Source organism: Sturnus vulgaris, chromosome 2 (assembly GCF_052056855.1).
Source record: "Sturnus vulgaris isolate bStuVul1 chromosome 2, bStuVul1.hap1, whole genome shotgun sequence".
Lineage (NCBI taxonomy): Eukaryota > Metazoa > Chordata > Aves > Passeriformes > Sturnidae > Sturnus > Sturnus vulgaris.
The window spans coordinates 44,051,614-44,071,230 of NC_142244.1; the positions used below are offsets into that span (position 1 = coordinate 44,051,614).

At 38.2% G+C, this 19,617-nt stretch overlaps 1 protein-coding gene across 1 annotated transcript in view; it reads right to left on the bottom strand.

Moving 5' to 3' along the window:
- TRPC6 (transient receptor potential cation channel subfamily C member 6) overlaps positions 1-19,617 on the bottom strand; it is a 79,384-nt gene that overhangs the window by 28,906 nt on the left and 30,861 nt on the right. The window contains exon 2 of the mRNA XM_014886600.2: positions 1,955-2,729. Within this exon, the coding sequence (XP_014742086.1) occupies positions 1,955-2,729 (775 nt within the window). The remainder of the gene's footprint in view (positions 1-1,954; positions 2,730-19,617) is intronic.

Genomic DNA, 19,617 nt, shown 5'->3' on the forward strand with positions numbered 1-19,617 from the left:
TGTTGCCTTGTGCTTGTGCTCCTCACTGTTCCTCTTCCACTCCACTCTATCCAAAGAATATGTCTATTCCCAGCAGAGCCTGGATGATTAATGCCCAGCAGTATGGAGCTGTTTTATCTCTCATCTATCTCCTGTTTCTGCTGAGAGACAGCATCCAAAATCCGTTAAAATTCTTTGTACAACACTACACTAGAAGTGAAGCTCTCACTTTAGAGAAAGCAGCTGAGACAAAAGAGGAAATGGAAAAACAGAAGCCACCAAAGAAGGACCTCCTTATGGCACTTCAGAGCTGGCTGCAGAAGCCTGTTCTGTGACCCAGCCTGCTTGGGTTCTCACCTGTGTGCTCCATTCCCTGCCTGGGGGTGCCACAGACAGGTACTGTGCTCCCATTCATCTCACTGATTGTGTACTGTAGCACACATCTGAAGGGCACCTCTTGCCGGCTGTTCCAGATGATGAGTTTATTTATCTTTATAATAATCTTAGCTTGTGTCACTCCAACTGTGATAAAGGGATCTGTATAGTCCCTACAAATCAGACATGCTATTTATCTCAACATAGCTGTAAACTTAACAGGCTGCACTTATGGTTTATGAAAAATGGTTTTCAGCTCTGTTCTAAATTTACTCTGCTTTAAGTTAATCAAGTCCTTTTGTTCCCATCAGCAGCTGCTAAAGAGAAGGAAGTATGTGGTTTCAGTACTCTTCTTTGAACTGTACATGAAATCAGTGGATGAAATCTCAGTCCACTGAGGTCCTAAAGGTTTCTGCCAGGGACTTCATGGGACAGATATTCATCCTCTGCAACAATCTGAAATGGTCCTCCCAGCATTTTGGTTTTTTCTCCTTCCCTTTAATTTCAGCAGTTCAGCTGTTGTTTTTAAGATTGCCTTGTACGTTCCTCCTCCTTATTTTCCCTCTCCAAGAAATATTCCAGCTTCTTATAATAGACTGCTGCCACAAAGATATACCTATGAGCACAAGCTCAGGGGAATTCATTCAGAACTGCAGCACCTCAGCTCAGGTTGGCTGAGTAAAACTGTACCACTGCAAAGATTACTGTTAAATGTTGATCATGATGATATCAAACACTTGCTATAACAATGCTGGAAATTATTCTGTTACAGCTTTGGAAGGATGTTGCTCTCCTGCTAGTGAAGTCTATATATATTGCTCTGTCACAGGAGCAACTGCTTTCGACAGGGTCCCATGAGGAAAATCCAGGCTAAGTGATTTTAGCTAACCCAGGTCATAAATAACATTGTCAATGTTTGCAGAAGGCCTGAGTTTGCATTTACTGACAGATAAAACCTTACATTCTTACTGCCTTAGCTGATGCTTCAAGAATCTATAGAGCCTGGGTCTCAACAATTAATATCTTTTTCAAAAACATACATTTATGAAACACTAAAGTTTCTGTGTAACACTGAAAAAGCCTTTTAACTCTAGAGAGTCCACATATAACTAAGTACAAATAAGTAAGAAAGAGGAAGAACTGAACAGAAATACTGGAATAGCACATTAAAAAAGGAGGACATTTATTTAGAATCCTCCTTGTGAATGAATGCAAAACACTGTAAGAAGTGTGAAAACTTCAAATCCACATACAAGAAACTAAAGAGAATGCACAAGGGTTTAATAGAATCATGCAACTTGTCTGTCATAAGTGACTAAAATGCACCACTTTAGTCTCGTCCTTGCCCTAAACCAGCTTCAGCCATGGGTTTGAAGGGCCTCCTTCACTCTCCTGCCTGACAGAAGTAGAAAATTAGTTCACTGGCACATTCCACACAAGCAGCATGAATTACAACCAGCACACGGCAATAAGACACTCACAAAGATTTAAATCTTCCATTCAGTAAAAACCTGTATCTTTTCCCACGTTATCTTGCCGATTTAAGAAGGATAAAGTTTGCAGTTCTCTGTCTGCCAGAAATCAGTGTCCCTCTACTCACCTTGAACTCTTTTTCAATGTTGGCAAGCACGGCCAGCTCATTGCTGAGCTCTAAGGCAGTCATGACAGGGTCTTCGCTGGACAAAGACAGATAAGCAGGGCTGGCCAGACCTTTGTAGGCATTGATCCTGGACCTAGAATGGCTGAAAGAGTCATGCTTTTGTTTCTGATTGCACTCGCCGCACTTGCAGAAGTAGTCGTGCGGCCGATCGATGCGAGCTCCTTTCCGCAGCAGGGTGTGCACGATCTCGTACTCGTGGCAGTGGGCGGCCAGGATGATGGGTGTGACATCGTGGGAGAACCGCGTGCCGTCCTCGTCGTACGCGTAGAAGTCATCGTGCTGCAGCTCCGACTGGCTGGGGCTCAGAGCCAGCCTCTTGCCTTCAGCGAACGCGGGGTGGCTCAGGATGGCTTCCACTATGCGAACGTAGCCCTTGCTAATGGCCAAGAGCAAGGCGTCCCCCACCCGGGCCAGGTTCTCCTTCTTCAGCAGCAGCTCCGTGATCTCCAGGTGCTCGTTGGCCACTGCCAGCTGCAAGGCGTTCTGCCCCATGTAGTCCACGCAGTTGACATTGAGCGAGGGACATTCTTCCAGCATTTTGCGAACCACCGGGATATTGCCGTACTCGGCGGCATCCAGGAAGCGCTCCTCCTCCAGGGAGAGGCTGGTGGAGTGGTCATTGAACATGTAGGCTGGCCCGCGGCTGGCCTGCCTCCTGCCCTTCTCCCGCAGAATGGTCTGTCGCCTCAGCGCCAGTCTGCTCTCGCTGCCCCGGCTGTGTGCACACAGAGAAATCGTTAGTTCTTCCTTATGCAAGGGCACATCCACTTTCAATTGTAATTAATACAATTATCCCAATCCTTTATCTGCTGTGTATTTTGAATGCAGCACCCGAAACCCCACCTTCGATGCGTTTTGTAACCACTGTTACTACACAACCTGAGAATCGGCAGCCAGCTACATTTCATTTCAACAAGAAGAAAAAGCTGTCATCAATCATCATTTAAAACTACACTTTTTTTCCTTATTTTGTCCTCACAGCTCAGAGTGAGAACAAGCCACAATGTGAAAGGAGTCAGCAGTCATGGGATGAGAAATGAGGGACTGTAGCAGCGGTGGGAGTTTTGTACCACTTAATTAGTCGTTCGTCTCAGTCTCTTCTGCCTTCATTCAGAGCCAGGATTAACAAAAACATGATGGAAACAGTTTTTCTCATGTTTGGCCTTGGTTGTTTATTAAATCTTATCAGAAAGTAAAACAGCACTTCCAGCTACCTGCTAGAAGTGAGGAAAATGGAGGAAGATCCAGCTGCTACAAGGTCTCTTAAAGCTAAAGAGTCCAATAGAGCATTAACACCTACACTATTTATCCTTTTAACCCAATAACTAGATTCCCATGACCTTCAGTGTGACATTGATTGACCAACCAGAAACTACTACCTGAAACCCATGAAGAAGAAGGAAGAAGATGAACACCACAAGAGACAACCCCCAAGATCCTCCATATTGCCCCATACCTATTACTATACTATAAAAACCTCAAATTTAAAACCCATCACCATGTGAAAGCACACACTTCTATTTCACTACACACCTGTGATTTTAACTTCATCACTCAAATTTAGAAGCCATCTCCAAGGTCTCAGGTCAAAAACAGTGTTTTACAGGGGGTCTGTGCCTGACAGCACAGAAAGCTCAAAAACCTCAGGTTTCTGGGATCCAACAAGGGACTGCTCGGGACAGCAGGGCACACAAGGATGGAAACTCTCTAAACTCCCTTCTGCTTCACAAAAGCAGTCAGGCTGACTTCACTTGCTCTTATTCTCTCTACTTCAGCAACCATCTAACTTATATTTTGGCTCTGGTTTATCCTCTTCACCCTGCTGATGTTTTTCTGACATCTATAACTGAATGCTCGGGCATTAACTGAATCTGGACAAGATAAAAGCACATCAAATACATTGTATGACATCTCTTACTCCCCATCTCTGCCATTCTTTTCATTATTGCAGCTCATAATCTTGAAATGCTATTTATTCCTTCACTCAGGGGCTTGCCAACAAATCCTGCTAATTCTTGATTCATGATAGCTCTGAAATGTTGTCCAGTCTGCTACTACTGAAATCTTCAGCCATTTCCAACCATAATTATTAAATACCTCATTAATAATTTTTTTAGTGATTATTGTAAATAAAGAGAACATATCAAACTTAAGTTTTCTGTGAAATGTTACAAAATATGCTACATCCTCTTTAAAAAGAAGAAAATCTAATTCACTAATTCAATCTTATTTCAGCCAACTAAGATCCCAATCTTCAATAGAAATTAAATAGCAAATATTTTCTCTTCTAGAATTACTCTACTAAACTCCTTAGTATTCCCCACAACTTCTTTTTTCTTTATTGAATTAGAAGCATTAGTATCTTAATTATTCTTTACAAACATATGCTCAAATACACTTCACTACATTCAGTATTTCCCACGAAAAATAACCATGAGCAACATTTTATTCATTAAATAGTAATAAATACGAATTTAAATGTCAGTAAAAAAATTCTTCCTTTGTGACTCAAATTTTCTTCACAAAAAGTAACATTACAAGGTATTATTTATTCTAGGTTGTTTAGATTTAGCTTTAGTATAAATTTCCTTTCTGCTCCTTGCCTTCTCTGTTCTACAGACACCGTCCTCTGCAGCATTGGAAATACTTCAAATTGCCTTAAGTCTTAAATATAAATGAACCATTTTTCTTCAAGATAATAATAGGTATGGAATGTGGAATATATCACAACTGGCAACAATAACTATTAAATATAATTATTAGTTTCATTATTTGATATTCTTAATAAATAATTTTTCAGAATTTTTAGTAGGGAAGCACAAAATATTTAAATCAACCAAAGAAATATTTCGTTTTATGTTTAAACTCATTTCGAAAGCAAACTTTTTTACTAGTGATAAATACAAATCCTATGAACTGAAATGTAGCTCTGAAAAAAAGCTAAATGAGCTTTATTTTATATTTATCCTAGTTTTCCTCTGTATGTGTCGAATTTTGTAAGCTTGCTGTGTTATTTAATTCAGCGTATTCTTGTGACATCACATTCGTGGAAAGTCTGAAAAGCAGTGCAAAGTCTTTGCACACATTTTTTATTAATTTGTTCTTTGTATCAGAGAAGGTCCTTAGCAGTGTGAGGCCTTACCCACATCGAAGGTAGACTGACCTGGGCTCCAATTTAATCAACCAGACACAGAGCCCTGAGAACTGGCATACAAGCGTGCAGAGGGAGAAATCATGGCAAGGTTGCTCTCTACCATCTTTTAAGTGCAACAGGTTTTCCAACTTTCTTAGCTCCACATTGGCTTCTCAGTTTTGAGTAAACTGATTATTAAACTGCAGCAGCAAAATAATCTTAAATGCAGAATCCCTCCTATTGAGCAACATGCTGAAAATTCCCTATCTTGAACTTCCTCTTTCTTCTGTGCAGAACCAATTACTGCTAAACATAGTTTAAATCATTTATACTGAAGTTATTTCACAGGAGACCTCCTAGATCATCAAGTCCAACCTTTGACTGATCACTACCTTGTTAACCAGACCAAAGCACTCAGTACCAAGTGACTGCACCACCTCCCTGGGCAGTCCTTTCTGGTGCTTAACAACCCTTTCCATGAAAAAATTCTTCCTGATGTCCAACTTGAACCTCCTCTGAACAGATTATAAACAGATAATAAATTCAGCTCACGAAATATCTGAACATATTTCTTAAACTTCTTCCAAATAATAAAGATGTCTTCCGTGCAGATTCAAATCTTAGTTAAAATAATTGTCAATAACAACATCATTGATATAAAACACCTATCTTTATGTGCCCTGCAAAACAAACCCAGTATAACATTATTTTGCTACTATTTCGTCCTTGAACAAGGAAACAAAGTCTTCAACAGAATCTTGGTCATTATTTTTTCCTGAGATGCATCAGCTTCAGCAGTCTGGGGTGATTAACTGACCCAATATGCTTACGGGGACAGATCTTACTGTTTAAAACTGAGGCAAAGGAAGCACTGAGCACCTCAGCCTCACCTGGGTCCTTTGTCACTGGGTCCACCAGCATAATCACTCTGTGGTGGTGAACTGACACAGCCCACAACCAAAAACTGATGTTCATTAAACACTTCCTCTTTCATTCTTCAAATAATGGAAAGAGATTATATTTCTATTCTAGCAATACATTCAGTATGATTTCTCAAAGCAAAGGGTAATCATTGCTAGTGAAGAATACTTAGAATTAGCATCTTTGTCTAGTACCACTTCCTCTTTCCTTGCCTGCATTTAGAAGAAAATAATTGCTTAAATAGCATATTAAATACATACATTCGTTATACAGTAGCTCATCATCTGAATTAGAACCTATTAGAGAATGAAATAGAAGATATTTTTATTGTTTGCTGGCCTATACCACATGTCTGATGCAGACCTCTAAAATTTCAATGTAATCAATTTTTCCTGCATCAATGTATTTCATATGTATGAAATGAACATCCTGGTTTGTTCATTGCAACTACAGTTAATTAAATTTAAGGGTCTGCAATTAACACTGGATCTTACAGAACAAGGCAATAAATATGTTTAATTGCAACACAACAAAGCTGGATTTTCTGTTTTATTATTTCTGCTTAATTAGATAGAGAGGCAAACATTATTTCAGGAGTTTGTTTAGAAAAGTGTAAGTCACTTGATAGCCTCCAAGTGCAGGGAAAGGAATTTGATGATCCAGAAGAGTATGTTCAGTCCGGTTATATTCTGACATCCTTATATTTCCTTTACATTCATTAAAGTCCTTCCAGTTCATTTTTTCTTCAAGAGATGCCCATGGCACAGGTACTGGTCACATAAATCTTAAAGCCACTTGAAACCTCATCCTTCTCAGACTATAACTGTTGGTTGCAAGACACTATCAATGTATTTTGGGCAAATGCAGTCTAAAGTACCATACTCATTACTCCTTAGAGCCAGTACATGCATTACTGAAGAGCCAGTATGACCAAGGCTGGAATATTGTCATCATTTTGGATACCATATTACAGGAAGGAGTTCTAGAAAATTAGAAATTAAATGCAAGAGAGCAACAAAGGTCACACAGTCTCTACCATGTCTTCCACTTGAAGACTGATTTTGTGAATTATACGGGATGGTAGTCCACTCATCTCACTTCCACCCGAGGATCAGTAGAATTCTAGTATAAATTAGTCATTTTTATCTTCTCTGTAAATAAAGGAGAGACATTTCCCCTACCTACTTTATAAATGGAGAACCTATATTTTTCCACTGTTTCAAAGAGAATCCCAGGACATTAGGTGAGAGGCCTCCTTTAATGCATAGAATTTAATAGGAATATAGACCACAGAAGGATGATGGAGTAAAGTCTCTTACAAGTACAGATACCACCTCAAACAATTCCCATTACAATATCAGACTCTGTCATGAAGGAAATTGCTGTCTTGCTGAAATTTTATTATCTGTCACTAATCACATTGAAAGACTAATCTTGAATTTGACTGTTCTAGTACTCAGAAACATTAACCCCATTTTCACCCTAAATTTTAAAATCACCAATTGAGATCTATTTTACTCAAACTAAGTGGCACTTTCCCCTGACAGTAGTTACCTGCACAACACGAACTCATAGCAATCATATCCCCTCTCAATCTTCATCTTGCTGAGTGAAATTAAGCTCCTCTTATTTCCTGCTACATCCACGTGATTAAATCTGTCACAGAACAAAACTCTTCTTGAGTACAGCTTCCTAAAATTAAAATACAGTAATCCCTTGTGTCAGTGTTTGTAGTAAAATGATTAGACATCTTTTTTGGTGCAGTACATCTTTGGCTATCTCTCAAGGTGCATTTACACCCCAGAAATCATTTAGGCACTATGGATTCTCCTGTGAGGCAGAATTCAGTCTTTGCTGACTTCCCTTAATCAGGTGTCAGACAATGAGCCTCAGATTTATGATCTGAAAGAACTGGGCTGAAAGAACTGATTTTTGACCCTCAACTCCCTTTGAGGATATGAACTGTCATTATAAAGAGCTGTGAAGCTGGGAAAGTTTGGGCATGGGAAACAACTGTGAGTATACACAGCATTAGAATCCAAAGTAAAATGTTTTGTAGGAGATTCTGCAATACCTTCTAGAAGCTGAACAAATTTGTATAGTGACAGGTTAGAGTCCTCATCTTCCTTTACTCACTTAAAAGAGCTTATAATACTTTAAAATTACCTTATAAGAGTAATCTGTTAATGAATTTAAACTTGAGGTTTGGCTTTTTTTCAAAAGTTTTTAACCTTTAGAAGAAGACTGAGGAACATCTCAAGAAATTCGAATTATATAAACTCAAAAAACCCAGCTTTGGTACTATCTTAACGACCATGCTTTAATAAGAGACTACACTGAATATATTGATACAAAACCAGACATAAAACCTGCTGTTCTCATGAAAAGAAAATAAATGTGTACTCATGTCCACTGCCAGCAGTGCAAATCTACAGGCTAAAAACACAGCAAGGAAAAAAGGAGGCTGACACTACTGGCAGCATCCTAAAGAAAAAAAAGTCATAGAGATAAATGCCCTCAGAGCAAACTAAATGGAGAAAGTTGTGTTGACACACTGGTTTAACCACAAACTCCTCAATCTTGTGAAGTTCAAGAATTTTGAATATTGTGCAATCACTGTGACAATAGTAACCACTGTTTGTTCTAATACATAGCTGAAGCAGGGTTGAAACCATTAGTAATCACTTCTGAACCAACTCTGTGGGGAAGCTTCCAGAAAACTTGAAAAGCCATGAGCCTGTTTTTACAAACAGAAGAAAAAAGCTAAGCTAAATCAATCATTTTCAAATTGAATTCTCTTATGCTATTGGTAAACTGTCAATAATTAGCAATTAGCTAGGAGATTAGATAGGAAGTAATTACAAAAAAGATCATCAGTGCCAAACACCCAAGAATAAATTAGCTTGAAAGTATCTAATTATTTGGATTTAGATGTTCTGTTCTTCTACTGTCCATTATCATACTTCTATATAAAAAATATAAAAATATATGTAGCATACAGCATAATCTTATATATAGTCTACCAAACATATTTTATAAAATTATATATTGATATACATAAAATAATAGCAGCGCATATAAAATTAAATAATATAAACTCCATTTAACTAGAGATAGGATGGCAGCTTAGGCAGATACATGGTGTGAATCTCTATATTATACTATGCTAAGGGTCAGAAAGAAAGATTAAATTGAAATTCTAAATGTAAACACAGTAAGCATCTTGAAACAAGTATCTGAAAAAACTTGGGTTTTCCATGCTTTGACATGAGGATATAAGGTTCCTCCATAACCCTTAAAAACTGGTAGTGAATTATAAGTGACCTGGGCCTGAAAAACACTGTAAATAATAAGCTAAAACCATCTGTGGACATGTACAATAAAGCTTACAAATAATCAGTGACAGTGACTGTCTTAGAAGTAAGAAAACCCCATAATGAACGTCCCTTAAGTATTTAATTTTGTAGCAGATGAAAGGTACAAGGGAGAGTATTTTCAAACTTGTGGGGTTTTTATCAGAAGATGTAAATCTAACACACAGTATGAAATACATCATCTGTAAGACTTTTATTTGAAATTTTGGTGAAAGCTTATTTGCCTTCTGCAACTGTCCAGAGGTTTTTCTGAGACCTGGACTGTCAAAGCTTTTTTTGTTCACAGACTGCTGAGGAGTGTTTTCTCCAAGCTGATTGATTATGTTGTCCAAATGCTTTTGTAGAGAAGCAGTTAAAAACAATTATGTTTTAGAGAGTATTTCATCAATCTCAGTTTGTGAACCTGGAAGGGTAATAGTCTGACAAACATTTTCTTCAGGAAATAAAAGATTTTTCTTTGACTCCCAAAAAGTAGTTTAGTGGCTATCTAATGGATGATGGAGAGAAAGCACCCATTCCCAGGCTCCTTATTTCATTTGTCATTCATTCACCCTAATTTTTACCCTTAGCTGAGTAATAAAACCAGTGGTTTATTATTGATGAAGTAGCTTCCAACCACTGAAATGGGAATGACAATTAAATAGAAGTATTTAGGGAAATGATTGGGAAAACAGTGTTCTGAATAAAAATGGCCTAAGGAGAAAAGGTAACCTGGAAAACTGCAACTGAGCCAGCTTATAGCTTTATCAGAAACAACACATAAAAGGTTATAGCACTCAGACTGCTTGAAGCTTTTAAAGAGGGGCTTGAGATTTAAATTCTTTCCTAAGAGAAAAAAAGAGAGAAGAGAGTGCTTTACCAGTCCAGAGGCTTTTATACATCACAATTGCAAAGCAAAGCAAACAGACTCACAAAATATTCTGAGTTGGAAGGGACCCACGAGGATTATTGAGTCCAGGTCTGATGTAAACAGCCCATGTGAGGAACAAACCCACAACCTTGGTGTTACTAGCAGCAGGCTCTGACCAACTGAGCTAATCTCAGGTTCAGCACAGGATCGTAAAGCAAGGCAGATGACACGAAGAAATGGGTTGGGACTGCTTAGTATGGAGTGTCAAAAGGTATCATCCTTTGAGGATTACTGTCATTTTAAGCTTTAAAGACGTCTATGGCTCTGGATTTTGTAGGTCTGAAGATTGATTTGTACCTGAGCACATTCATAATTTCATGCTGGCTGCTGAAAACATCTGACAATAAACTTAAAATATAATTTTTGAAGCCTAATTTTAGTGCCATTACTGGAAAACTGAATTCCTATTTTCCAGTAGTTGATCTTGCTCAGAATGGTGTCTAGCTATGTCTGGAAAACTAGTTCCTTTCTATGTAAAACCTGCTCAGACATTTTTCCTCAACTGTAAAAAAATGTTGAATGAATTCACCCTTTAAAACACACTTGAATTGAAGTGTAATTGCTTATTTTCACAGCTTATTTGATCAATGTGCAACCTCAACTCTGTTTCTTTCAGAAGGTGGAAAATACTGGTGTGTGCCACCAGACAGAAAACCTTACTAAACTTAGCACTTGATAACACCACTGCTCTCCTCTAATAAAAAAAAATACAGGATTCCACATTCCTTACTTGTTTTTCAGCAAGTTCCTTTCAGTGCCTACTGTATAACTTAGTTGTATCCTCTCGCCCTCTGGAGACAGATCATCCAGAGTTCACTTGTTTAAAAACAGTAAAATAAAGATCAGAGAGTCTTAATAATTCAAATCTAGTATTTTATCTTCTGGACTGGGGGTAAAAAGGAAAATTAGAAGACATGAAATATAAAGTATGACTTAGCATAGTTTTACCAGCTGGCTACTTTGCTAATTTGTGGGTTTTATATGAAAACCTGAAGTACATCACAGCCTTCACTGCCATGTATTTACAGAGGTATTCCACTTGCATATGCCAAGGGATATGTTAAATTTTGTATTCCTACAGTCTTTTTGAGATGAAGTAAATAATTCTTCATTTCTGAAGGTTTCTATACGGATTTGTATTTGGGGCTTAAACAATTTATATAGGTCTATGAGCTTGTATGTTTTCTCAGATTTAATGTCTTGTGCCCTGTTCATTCCCCAGTTACCTGCTAGCTTTGTCACTGCAGCTGCCGGTCCTTGTTGAGCTCCTTCTGCTAGCCCTGGAACTACGTCCCCTTTCAGAAAGTCAGTTTTCTGGCCAGCTGCCTTGTGTCCATTTCAAGCCCTGCCTTTTGCAGAGCTGTGAGCCCTGTGCAGTGCAGCTGCCTGCCAGCAGTGTGCTGTGCCCAGAGTGATGGCTTTCATTACTCACCACGCTGCAAGGTGGCCATCAGAAGAATACTGCAGACAACAATTGCTAGGTTCCTGCTTGCCCCAAGCAAGCCTCTCCTCTCCACTAAGTACCACTGGCCTTTCTGTCTTAATAACCCACTGCAGTTAGCAATTTAAGAGTTCCAGGCCTGACTTTATCTGAGATGGCAATTTAAGAATCAGTTGTTTACCTAGATAGGAGCCTCTAAAAAGTACATCCAGTTCATATCAGAGTCACCACTGAAGTTTCCATAACTGTCTTATAATTATTAATATCATAAGACTGCTCTTGATGATTTGTAGACTAAATCATTGAACCTAACAGGTCATGTTTTTTAAAATGAAGCTGAAACTTTGTTCAGTTAGAAGGATCACAATCGATATAGTGGCTGTAACACAAACACAGCTGTCTTTCTATGACAAATATGTCTCTGTAAAAATAACATTATTACATTAGCAGTGAAGATGCAGGCATCAAGACCTTAGCTCTTGTTACTTTCTCAGAGTTCCTTAGGAATGAAGTGACAAGAAATCAAAGCAAAGCAAAACAAAACTCACTTCTCTTATATCTCGTGGAACGTTGTGCTACTGTGTAGCACTTGCTTTAGTGCTGTGTCCCACTGCTTATAAATAAAAGCACTTTAAATAAAGTGTGGATACTTGTACCAATGCTAAAACTGGATACAAACAAAGCAAACTTCTATTACACACAAGCCACTCGATGTTAATCCTCAACTGTCAGAAACTCTGAGATTCTTAAAGAGAAAATACCTTTTAAACAATAAACTAAAGGCAAGGTTCAGTGTTTTATTTCTCCAAATCTTGTTACACAAAATGTTGATTCCATAGAGGGACAAATTGAATTTCTTTTTTTCATTTTCAAAAAGATAAAGCCTAATTTCTATTCAACTGAACAGGTTAATTCCTGTACTGTCATAATTTGTACAGTACAGCAGTTTTGCTAACTGCTTCATAAATTAGGTCAGGATGCTGTTTCATGTGCATTCTTGCAGAAACACTCCAAACTCTCTGCTGTGCTTTGACTGCTCATGGCGACTGTTGTACCATGTCATTCAGAATGCTGACAGATGTGCTAGGATATCTCCAGGCTGACCCCAAGCAAGGAGCTATCTAAGTGAAAATTAACATTTCTGAAATAAGCAAACTCCTCTTCTCCCCACCACCCCTCTAGAAAAAAAACCGCTTACTCTAAGCCCAGCTCTCCAACCCAGATTATCACACAGATGCAAACCCTTGTGCAGTCCCCTGGTAGGAGGCAGTGTGAGGACAGGAATCAGCGGCAGGAAATGAGGAAAGAAGATTTGATTCTAATACCAGTCTGCACCACAAAGACTACTGTCTACAATAGTCACTTAGACACAACTGTGTATTTTCCTTTGTATTTTCCCTTTGTTGAACCATCCTACTGTGAGCTCTTACTCAAAACAATAGGCTACGATGCAAAATAAAGGGGATTTTTTTTAAACCAGCATTTTGTATTCACTCATGAAGTGATCTATCTGTGATGAGGATAGATGATTAGAAGACAGGGGAAAAGCAGAATAGACAATTTCATGTGGATTTTCTCTATCAAGCTCTGGGTTGTGCTTTCCCATTTCACAACCACATATCCAGAACCTGGGCATATTAATCGTATTTAGACCAGTAAGAGTGGTCCTTCAGCTGAAAAAAATGGAAAATGCAAACCTGAAAGACACTACATCTCTAGTTTTAGTGAATCCTAAACAGAAAACAGGTTGAAACCTATGGGTCCAGAGGGCCAGGTTATTTTCTCAGCATTTAATGCTCTCCTGTCCACTCAGTGTCCACAGCTCACAAGCAGGATGCCTGCAGTTGGCACCCTGCTCTGATTCCCTGCCCCAAGGACTGCTCATGCACAGCTCTCCTGCTCACATTTCTGAGTCATCATAAGGCCACCAATGAAGAGCTACAGAGGATCCCAGAGACTGGTTGGGAGCTGACAGAGATCAGAGACCCATTTACACACACACATATACACACACACACCCCTTCTATCTAGAGAACATATGCCAATGCACTGACAGAACAATGTATTTAAACCTATCTGGAGACACATCACCCTTTTATAGTGTGCATTTTCCTTCTGCCATGTCTTCTTCAACTTTGACTACAAATAGGCATGCTTTTAAGTAGCACTTGGAGGGAAAATTGATCACTTACTCTGTCTGTCCTCCTTTTTTTGTATTTTTTTTTTTTCAGGAACAAGTAAAAGCAGAGCCTGTATCTTATCCCTACAAAAGAAACTGAAGAAAAGGGAGCAGGAAGTGCATTAGCAGATTACTTATCCAAAGCAAGGCAAAGGAATTTTCATGTACTCATATATGTGTACTCATACTGTGCAATTAATACATGCAACATGCCACACAATGCTACAGGTGATCAAAGTTAACAATAGGCTCAAGGGGCAATGAGACAAATTCAACCAACAATAATCCACTGCTGGGACTGAATTGCCTCTTTTCTATATGTATATTTAAACACATAATCATGTGTATACTAAATAATATATATAATTGTATATAGGTGCCTAACTGAAAGGCTTTCTTGAACCATTCCCATGTCTATAGGCATTTGCATAGCCTACAGCACATTCCAAAAGCTTCTGTTATAATCTATTTCGGTCTCAATAGTTTCAAAATTTGTATTACATAGATGTGTTCATGTTGTAAAAGTTCGGCTCAATAAAAATTATTTTTTAATTGAAATTTTGTTATGTAAACTTGAGTATGGATAAAGATTATTACATTAGGCAACAGGAAGGTACATCTGTGTACTAGAGACAAAATTGCATTTGGGTTGCTCCTCTGAGTAAAGCCACAATTTATCACAGAAACATGGAATCTGATTTAGTACAGTGGTAATTTAGAGTTAATGGATTCATGTTTATAAAAATCACTTCACGCCTAAGAGAAAAAATCAGACTCAAGAGGTTAGTGTAAATAAATTTAAGGCATAGAAGCTGTCCTGAGCTGCAGTCTTTCCTGAGAATTTGAAGAACTCATGCGTTCAGACAGCTGATCTTGATTTAAGTTCCTCTATAATAAATACCAATGTCTGAAATAAAACAACAGCTTTAAAAGACACTAACAACTGTGTACAATGTACCAGGAAGACAGGGGAATCAACCATTAGTTGATTAGCTCTGTAGCAGCCCATTCTTCATCAGCCATTCCAGGGCTGAAATGCCAAAGTTCAATGACATGAGCTCTCAATGCTGCTCCAAGAGCCTACAAACCCTCCACCAACACTGGTGGGTGTACTACTGGTGCCATATCCTCTACATCTCACTCCTCTTGCCTTTGCAAAATCTTATACAACTATGGCTCACAACTACAGAACAACACCAATGTAAGCCCCATGAGTCTGACGATCAATTTCTTCCTACATGAGTAATTATCCATAAAAACACAGCCAAGGAAAACTTCCCACTGTGTTCTCCCAAACTAGTTTGAACTTCGAGTTCTTTAAAGTACCTGACAGCACAGTCAGAACCTTTTTCTAATAGCCCCCCTCATCTGAGTAGCTCACACCATAATGTATGAAACATACTTTGCATAGCGTATCTTGACCTTTAGAGGGGAAAAAACACTGGATTTTTCTAGCACATGGGGTTTCAGTTTAATAGGATTTAATCCCATTTAATAGTGCCTCCCTTCTTGCAAAGCTTAATACTGCTGGGACCAGGTGATTTTGAAATAAAGGCAGGAAACGTCAGATACCAAATTCAGGATAACTGGGCAGTTCATACTTAGTGAAACTATGGTTTCAGGCTGTTTGCAGTCAGGGAAGTGACACTATCCACAGTCACTAGCTCATATTCCCAAAGCAAAGAGTAATGGCTGGAGAGGCAGGGCCCTTGAGTATAGTTACACATTGATGAGCTCCAGCAAAATCCCAGCTGTGGAACCACAGGGGCTGAGACTCCAGATGGCCACAGCTGAACACTCTGAGTAGGTGCAGCATGTGAGAGACTGCCTAAATCTGTGAAACAATGAGTAAACCTAACCTACTAGCCTTTACTAACAGCATTGAATGCAGTATTCTGTTCTGCTTGCTAAAATGGGCAGATCTGTAGAGACTGCACAGAGGTACAAGAAAGATTCCGTTTGAATTTTGTTGACCAAAAAAATGAAAAACAGAAAGAAAACTCAAGCAGTGCTGGGGAAGGGTATATTTAAGTCATGCCTCAGATTTGAAGTGATGTCCTATTAGAGTTCTGAGGCATTAGCCTTTTGATAACAGTGGAGTTGCTACCAGAAGCTGTTTAAAAATTAATTTCACTTCAGCTCACAATGTTGTCACATTCAGGAAGACATTTTAAATGCAGAGAAACTCCACATACTTGCTAGCACTGCTATTCTTCAGTTTATTTTAACTCTGCCCTTTTACCACAGCCATTTTCATTCTGCTGGGGTTTTTTCATAAACTGGATGCTGCTTACTGACACATGTGTTAATTAACCTCATTTGTGAAATGCTTCTCCCCAAGCACTTTCTTAACTCCTTCATTTATTTTTAAACCAACACTTATTGGAGACAATATTGTCACCTACTTTATCCATAGTCAAAACCTGCCAGAGCATATTAATAAATTGCTTATAAATAATAATATACAATAAAATTAATATAGAAAAAACCTGAAAAACACTGCAACATTCCTCCCAATACTTTGGGTTCTAGATTCGTGTGTAAAATTAAAGGTATTTAAGGCACTGAGGGGCAGTGCTTCACATGGTTTGAACCTAGAAAATAGCTGTTAATAACAATCAACTGAACCAGACCAGGCAGAAAAGGCATTCTACTTAGAAATTCTCCAGGGAATACATACTGTGAAAATGTTGCACATATATTGCAAGGAGATTCACCAGATTCCAGCAGACAATTACCTACTCAGGTAATCAGGGCTCAAAATCCCTTGCCTTGTAATTGTAAGAATAAATGTAGAGGTTTTAGCCCTAAAATACAACAATCCATAACAGATTAAAATAAAATAAAAAAAAAGCTCATCTACAAGCTCATCTACCATTTCTATTTCTGATTCTTTAAAATACAGAGGGTATGTTTACTTTCCCAGAAAACATGATACAATTTCTTTCAGCATGTAGGACAGCATTCTCTCTCCTGTCCAGGCTATTACCACTCTTCAACTTTCTTTCACCCTTGAGACATAAAGAAGCCCAGCAATATAATAAAATCACCCTTCTGACAGAAATAGGCTGCTGGATTACTCCAGCCTTAGCTCCCTTCCATTAGGAAAAAATCCATCTATGGCTGTTTCTTGGTTTCTGGAAAATGGCCAGTATTCTATTTCATCTTTCACTCAACACCATTTTACCACAGCTCATAATCTCCAGCAAGGAATCTTGTCAAGTGATTTTAGAAAACATCAGGGATATCACTTATCTCATGCAACATTTTTACAGTGCTTAGAAAGGACTTTGCAAAATTAACCGGGCATGCTCCCTTGTTTTCAAACCTTCCTGCTACTGATGGATAAGTAATTTATTTTCAGGGATTCCCCAACTCATCGAACCATAGAAACGCCAGAGGGTTCATATAACAAACAATTCATTAAATTAAAATATTATACATAGTGTAGATACCTGCTTTGCCACAAACCATTTTAGAACAACCCAGCAACAGACTGGAAGGCAGTCATTGAAGTACAAGAAATGGAAATAACACAGGAAGCAAAACATACACAGCTTGGATTCACTTTCCACTTGCCAGAATGCCAAATTCCCATTCACACATTTTTTAGCAAAAAATGCTAAATCTGTACAAAGAGGAGGTAATCTTCTAGGGCTACTAGCCATTGTTTTAAGTGATAACTTGGGCATTATATTGAGCCCAGATAGCCACTACTTTTTCAGCAGAATAAAAAGGGGAATCATTATTCTTCATTAGATTTACTAAACACCTCAAGCCATTCGTTTTTGAGACTGCTTAATTAAACTTAATACATTCACTCCCTATTCCTTTTGAAGCATACCATATTATTGCTCTCTTTTTTTGACTGAGCTTTCAGAGATCACTGGTGACACAGAGGAATCAGAACATGACAAGTCCCTAATTGGATCTTCCTGATGCAAATTCCTGATTTTTTCCTGAATATACTTAATGAACATGCAATTGTTACAGATACAGAGATGAAACAGATACATAGAAACTGAAAGGAGTCAGATTGAAATTACCTCTGGAAGGAAAAGATGTGCTGAAGTACTTCAGGCTGTGCAAGGTTCAACTGGACTTGAGAGCAACTGCTGTCTATCTCCAGCTCTGTTCTGCTTAGGAGATTTGTCTTGCATTGAACAAAAAATCTGTCTCACAATGCAAACAATGAATCTACCTAAAATCTATGTAAATCTTCATCTTCCAGGAATAAATAAAAACAGTGAACTTATCCTGTGGCCAGTTTTGATGAAAATAAATTCACAACTTCAGAAAAAAATGTACCAGGCTGGGATGAAGTAAGGTTATTGTGTTCACACAAGCTGTCATCAAACAAGGTTTCAAATATTTAGTAACCTGTTAAGGAAAGGAGTTTGTGCAATGCTTATTCTGCTTTAGACTGTATTAGAAGGTATGCTTTAGAAGGTATCCAATCAACTTATTCAACTGCTTGTTCAACATTAGACAAGCTGGTAGATAGTCCAGGGTCACCCTGAATTGCTTTTTCTACCAGTGAGCAGAGAATGATATATCCCAGAGTCTAGTCCTCAGTTCATTATGCCAATAATCAAAATCTCCTCACAGACCACCTGCACACTGCCCAAAGCAAACCTTTCTACAGGGATGCCTGGTATCTCTGTACACAAGACAAGCAGCAAGAAATTATCTCAACTCTGAAAACCAAAGTGAGAGCATTCCAGTGCTTGGTACTAAAGGGGAAACAATTATCAAATTATCTCATTTGCAGAAGCAGAAATAATTCTGTTTACCTAAAGCTGTGCTGAATTCAGCTTAAAGAAGTTTGTGTCTGGTGTAACTGTTACCCTTCCCTTAGGTTGCCACGAGTCTCATTGCTGTTCCATGCTAGAGTGGCAGCTTTGGTTGGAAACACAGACAAAACTAGATTTCCTCATTCACATTTCATTTATATTATATAAAATTTCCCACAGTCTTCTGCCTGCGTGACCTAAATAAAAAAATTCTTTTAAGTAAAGAATGAGCTTTTACCTTTTTTTCTAAAAATACTTTGCATTTTACCTATAAATAAGTAATAGTGATATGAAGCATCTGGGCCAAGTCCATGGCAGAAAAATTAGGTCAGCTACCCAAAAAAGTGAACAGATTCATGTAATGCTACCTCTAGCTTCAGAATGGATTAATTTCTTACTGAAGCACCTTTTGTGCCTCCTTAAATGCCTGGCACTAGCAGGTGTTAAAAATTCTATGAAAAATATGGTGGATTATCTCAGTCTTTCTTTTTGAGATCTGCATTTTGGATATTGTGTTTCCTGTTTCTTAGTCATGAAAAATACTGCTGGGGGAATTGGACAGGCATTATGGGAGTCTGAAAAGAATTATGTAGAAGAGAATATACTTCTCTTATCCATTACAAGAAAATTTACACCAACAGTTAAAGATTTCAGAGCAAATTAAAAATAGCTTTAAAACTGAATGAAAGGAAAATATGAAATAGAGTAGAAACAGTGGAAACAGATTTAAATAGCTGGCTATTCAATGTTCCTTATAAAAACCACACAATTTTACCTTTATCTTGTTAAAGCACTTTGTGTAAATGACAGTGCCCCAGAATTACACACAAATACAAAACCTAAGGAGACCTT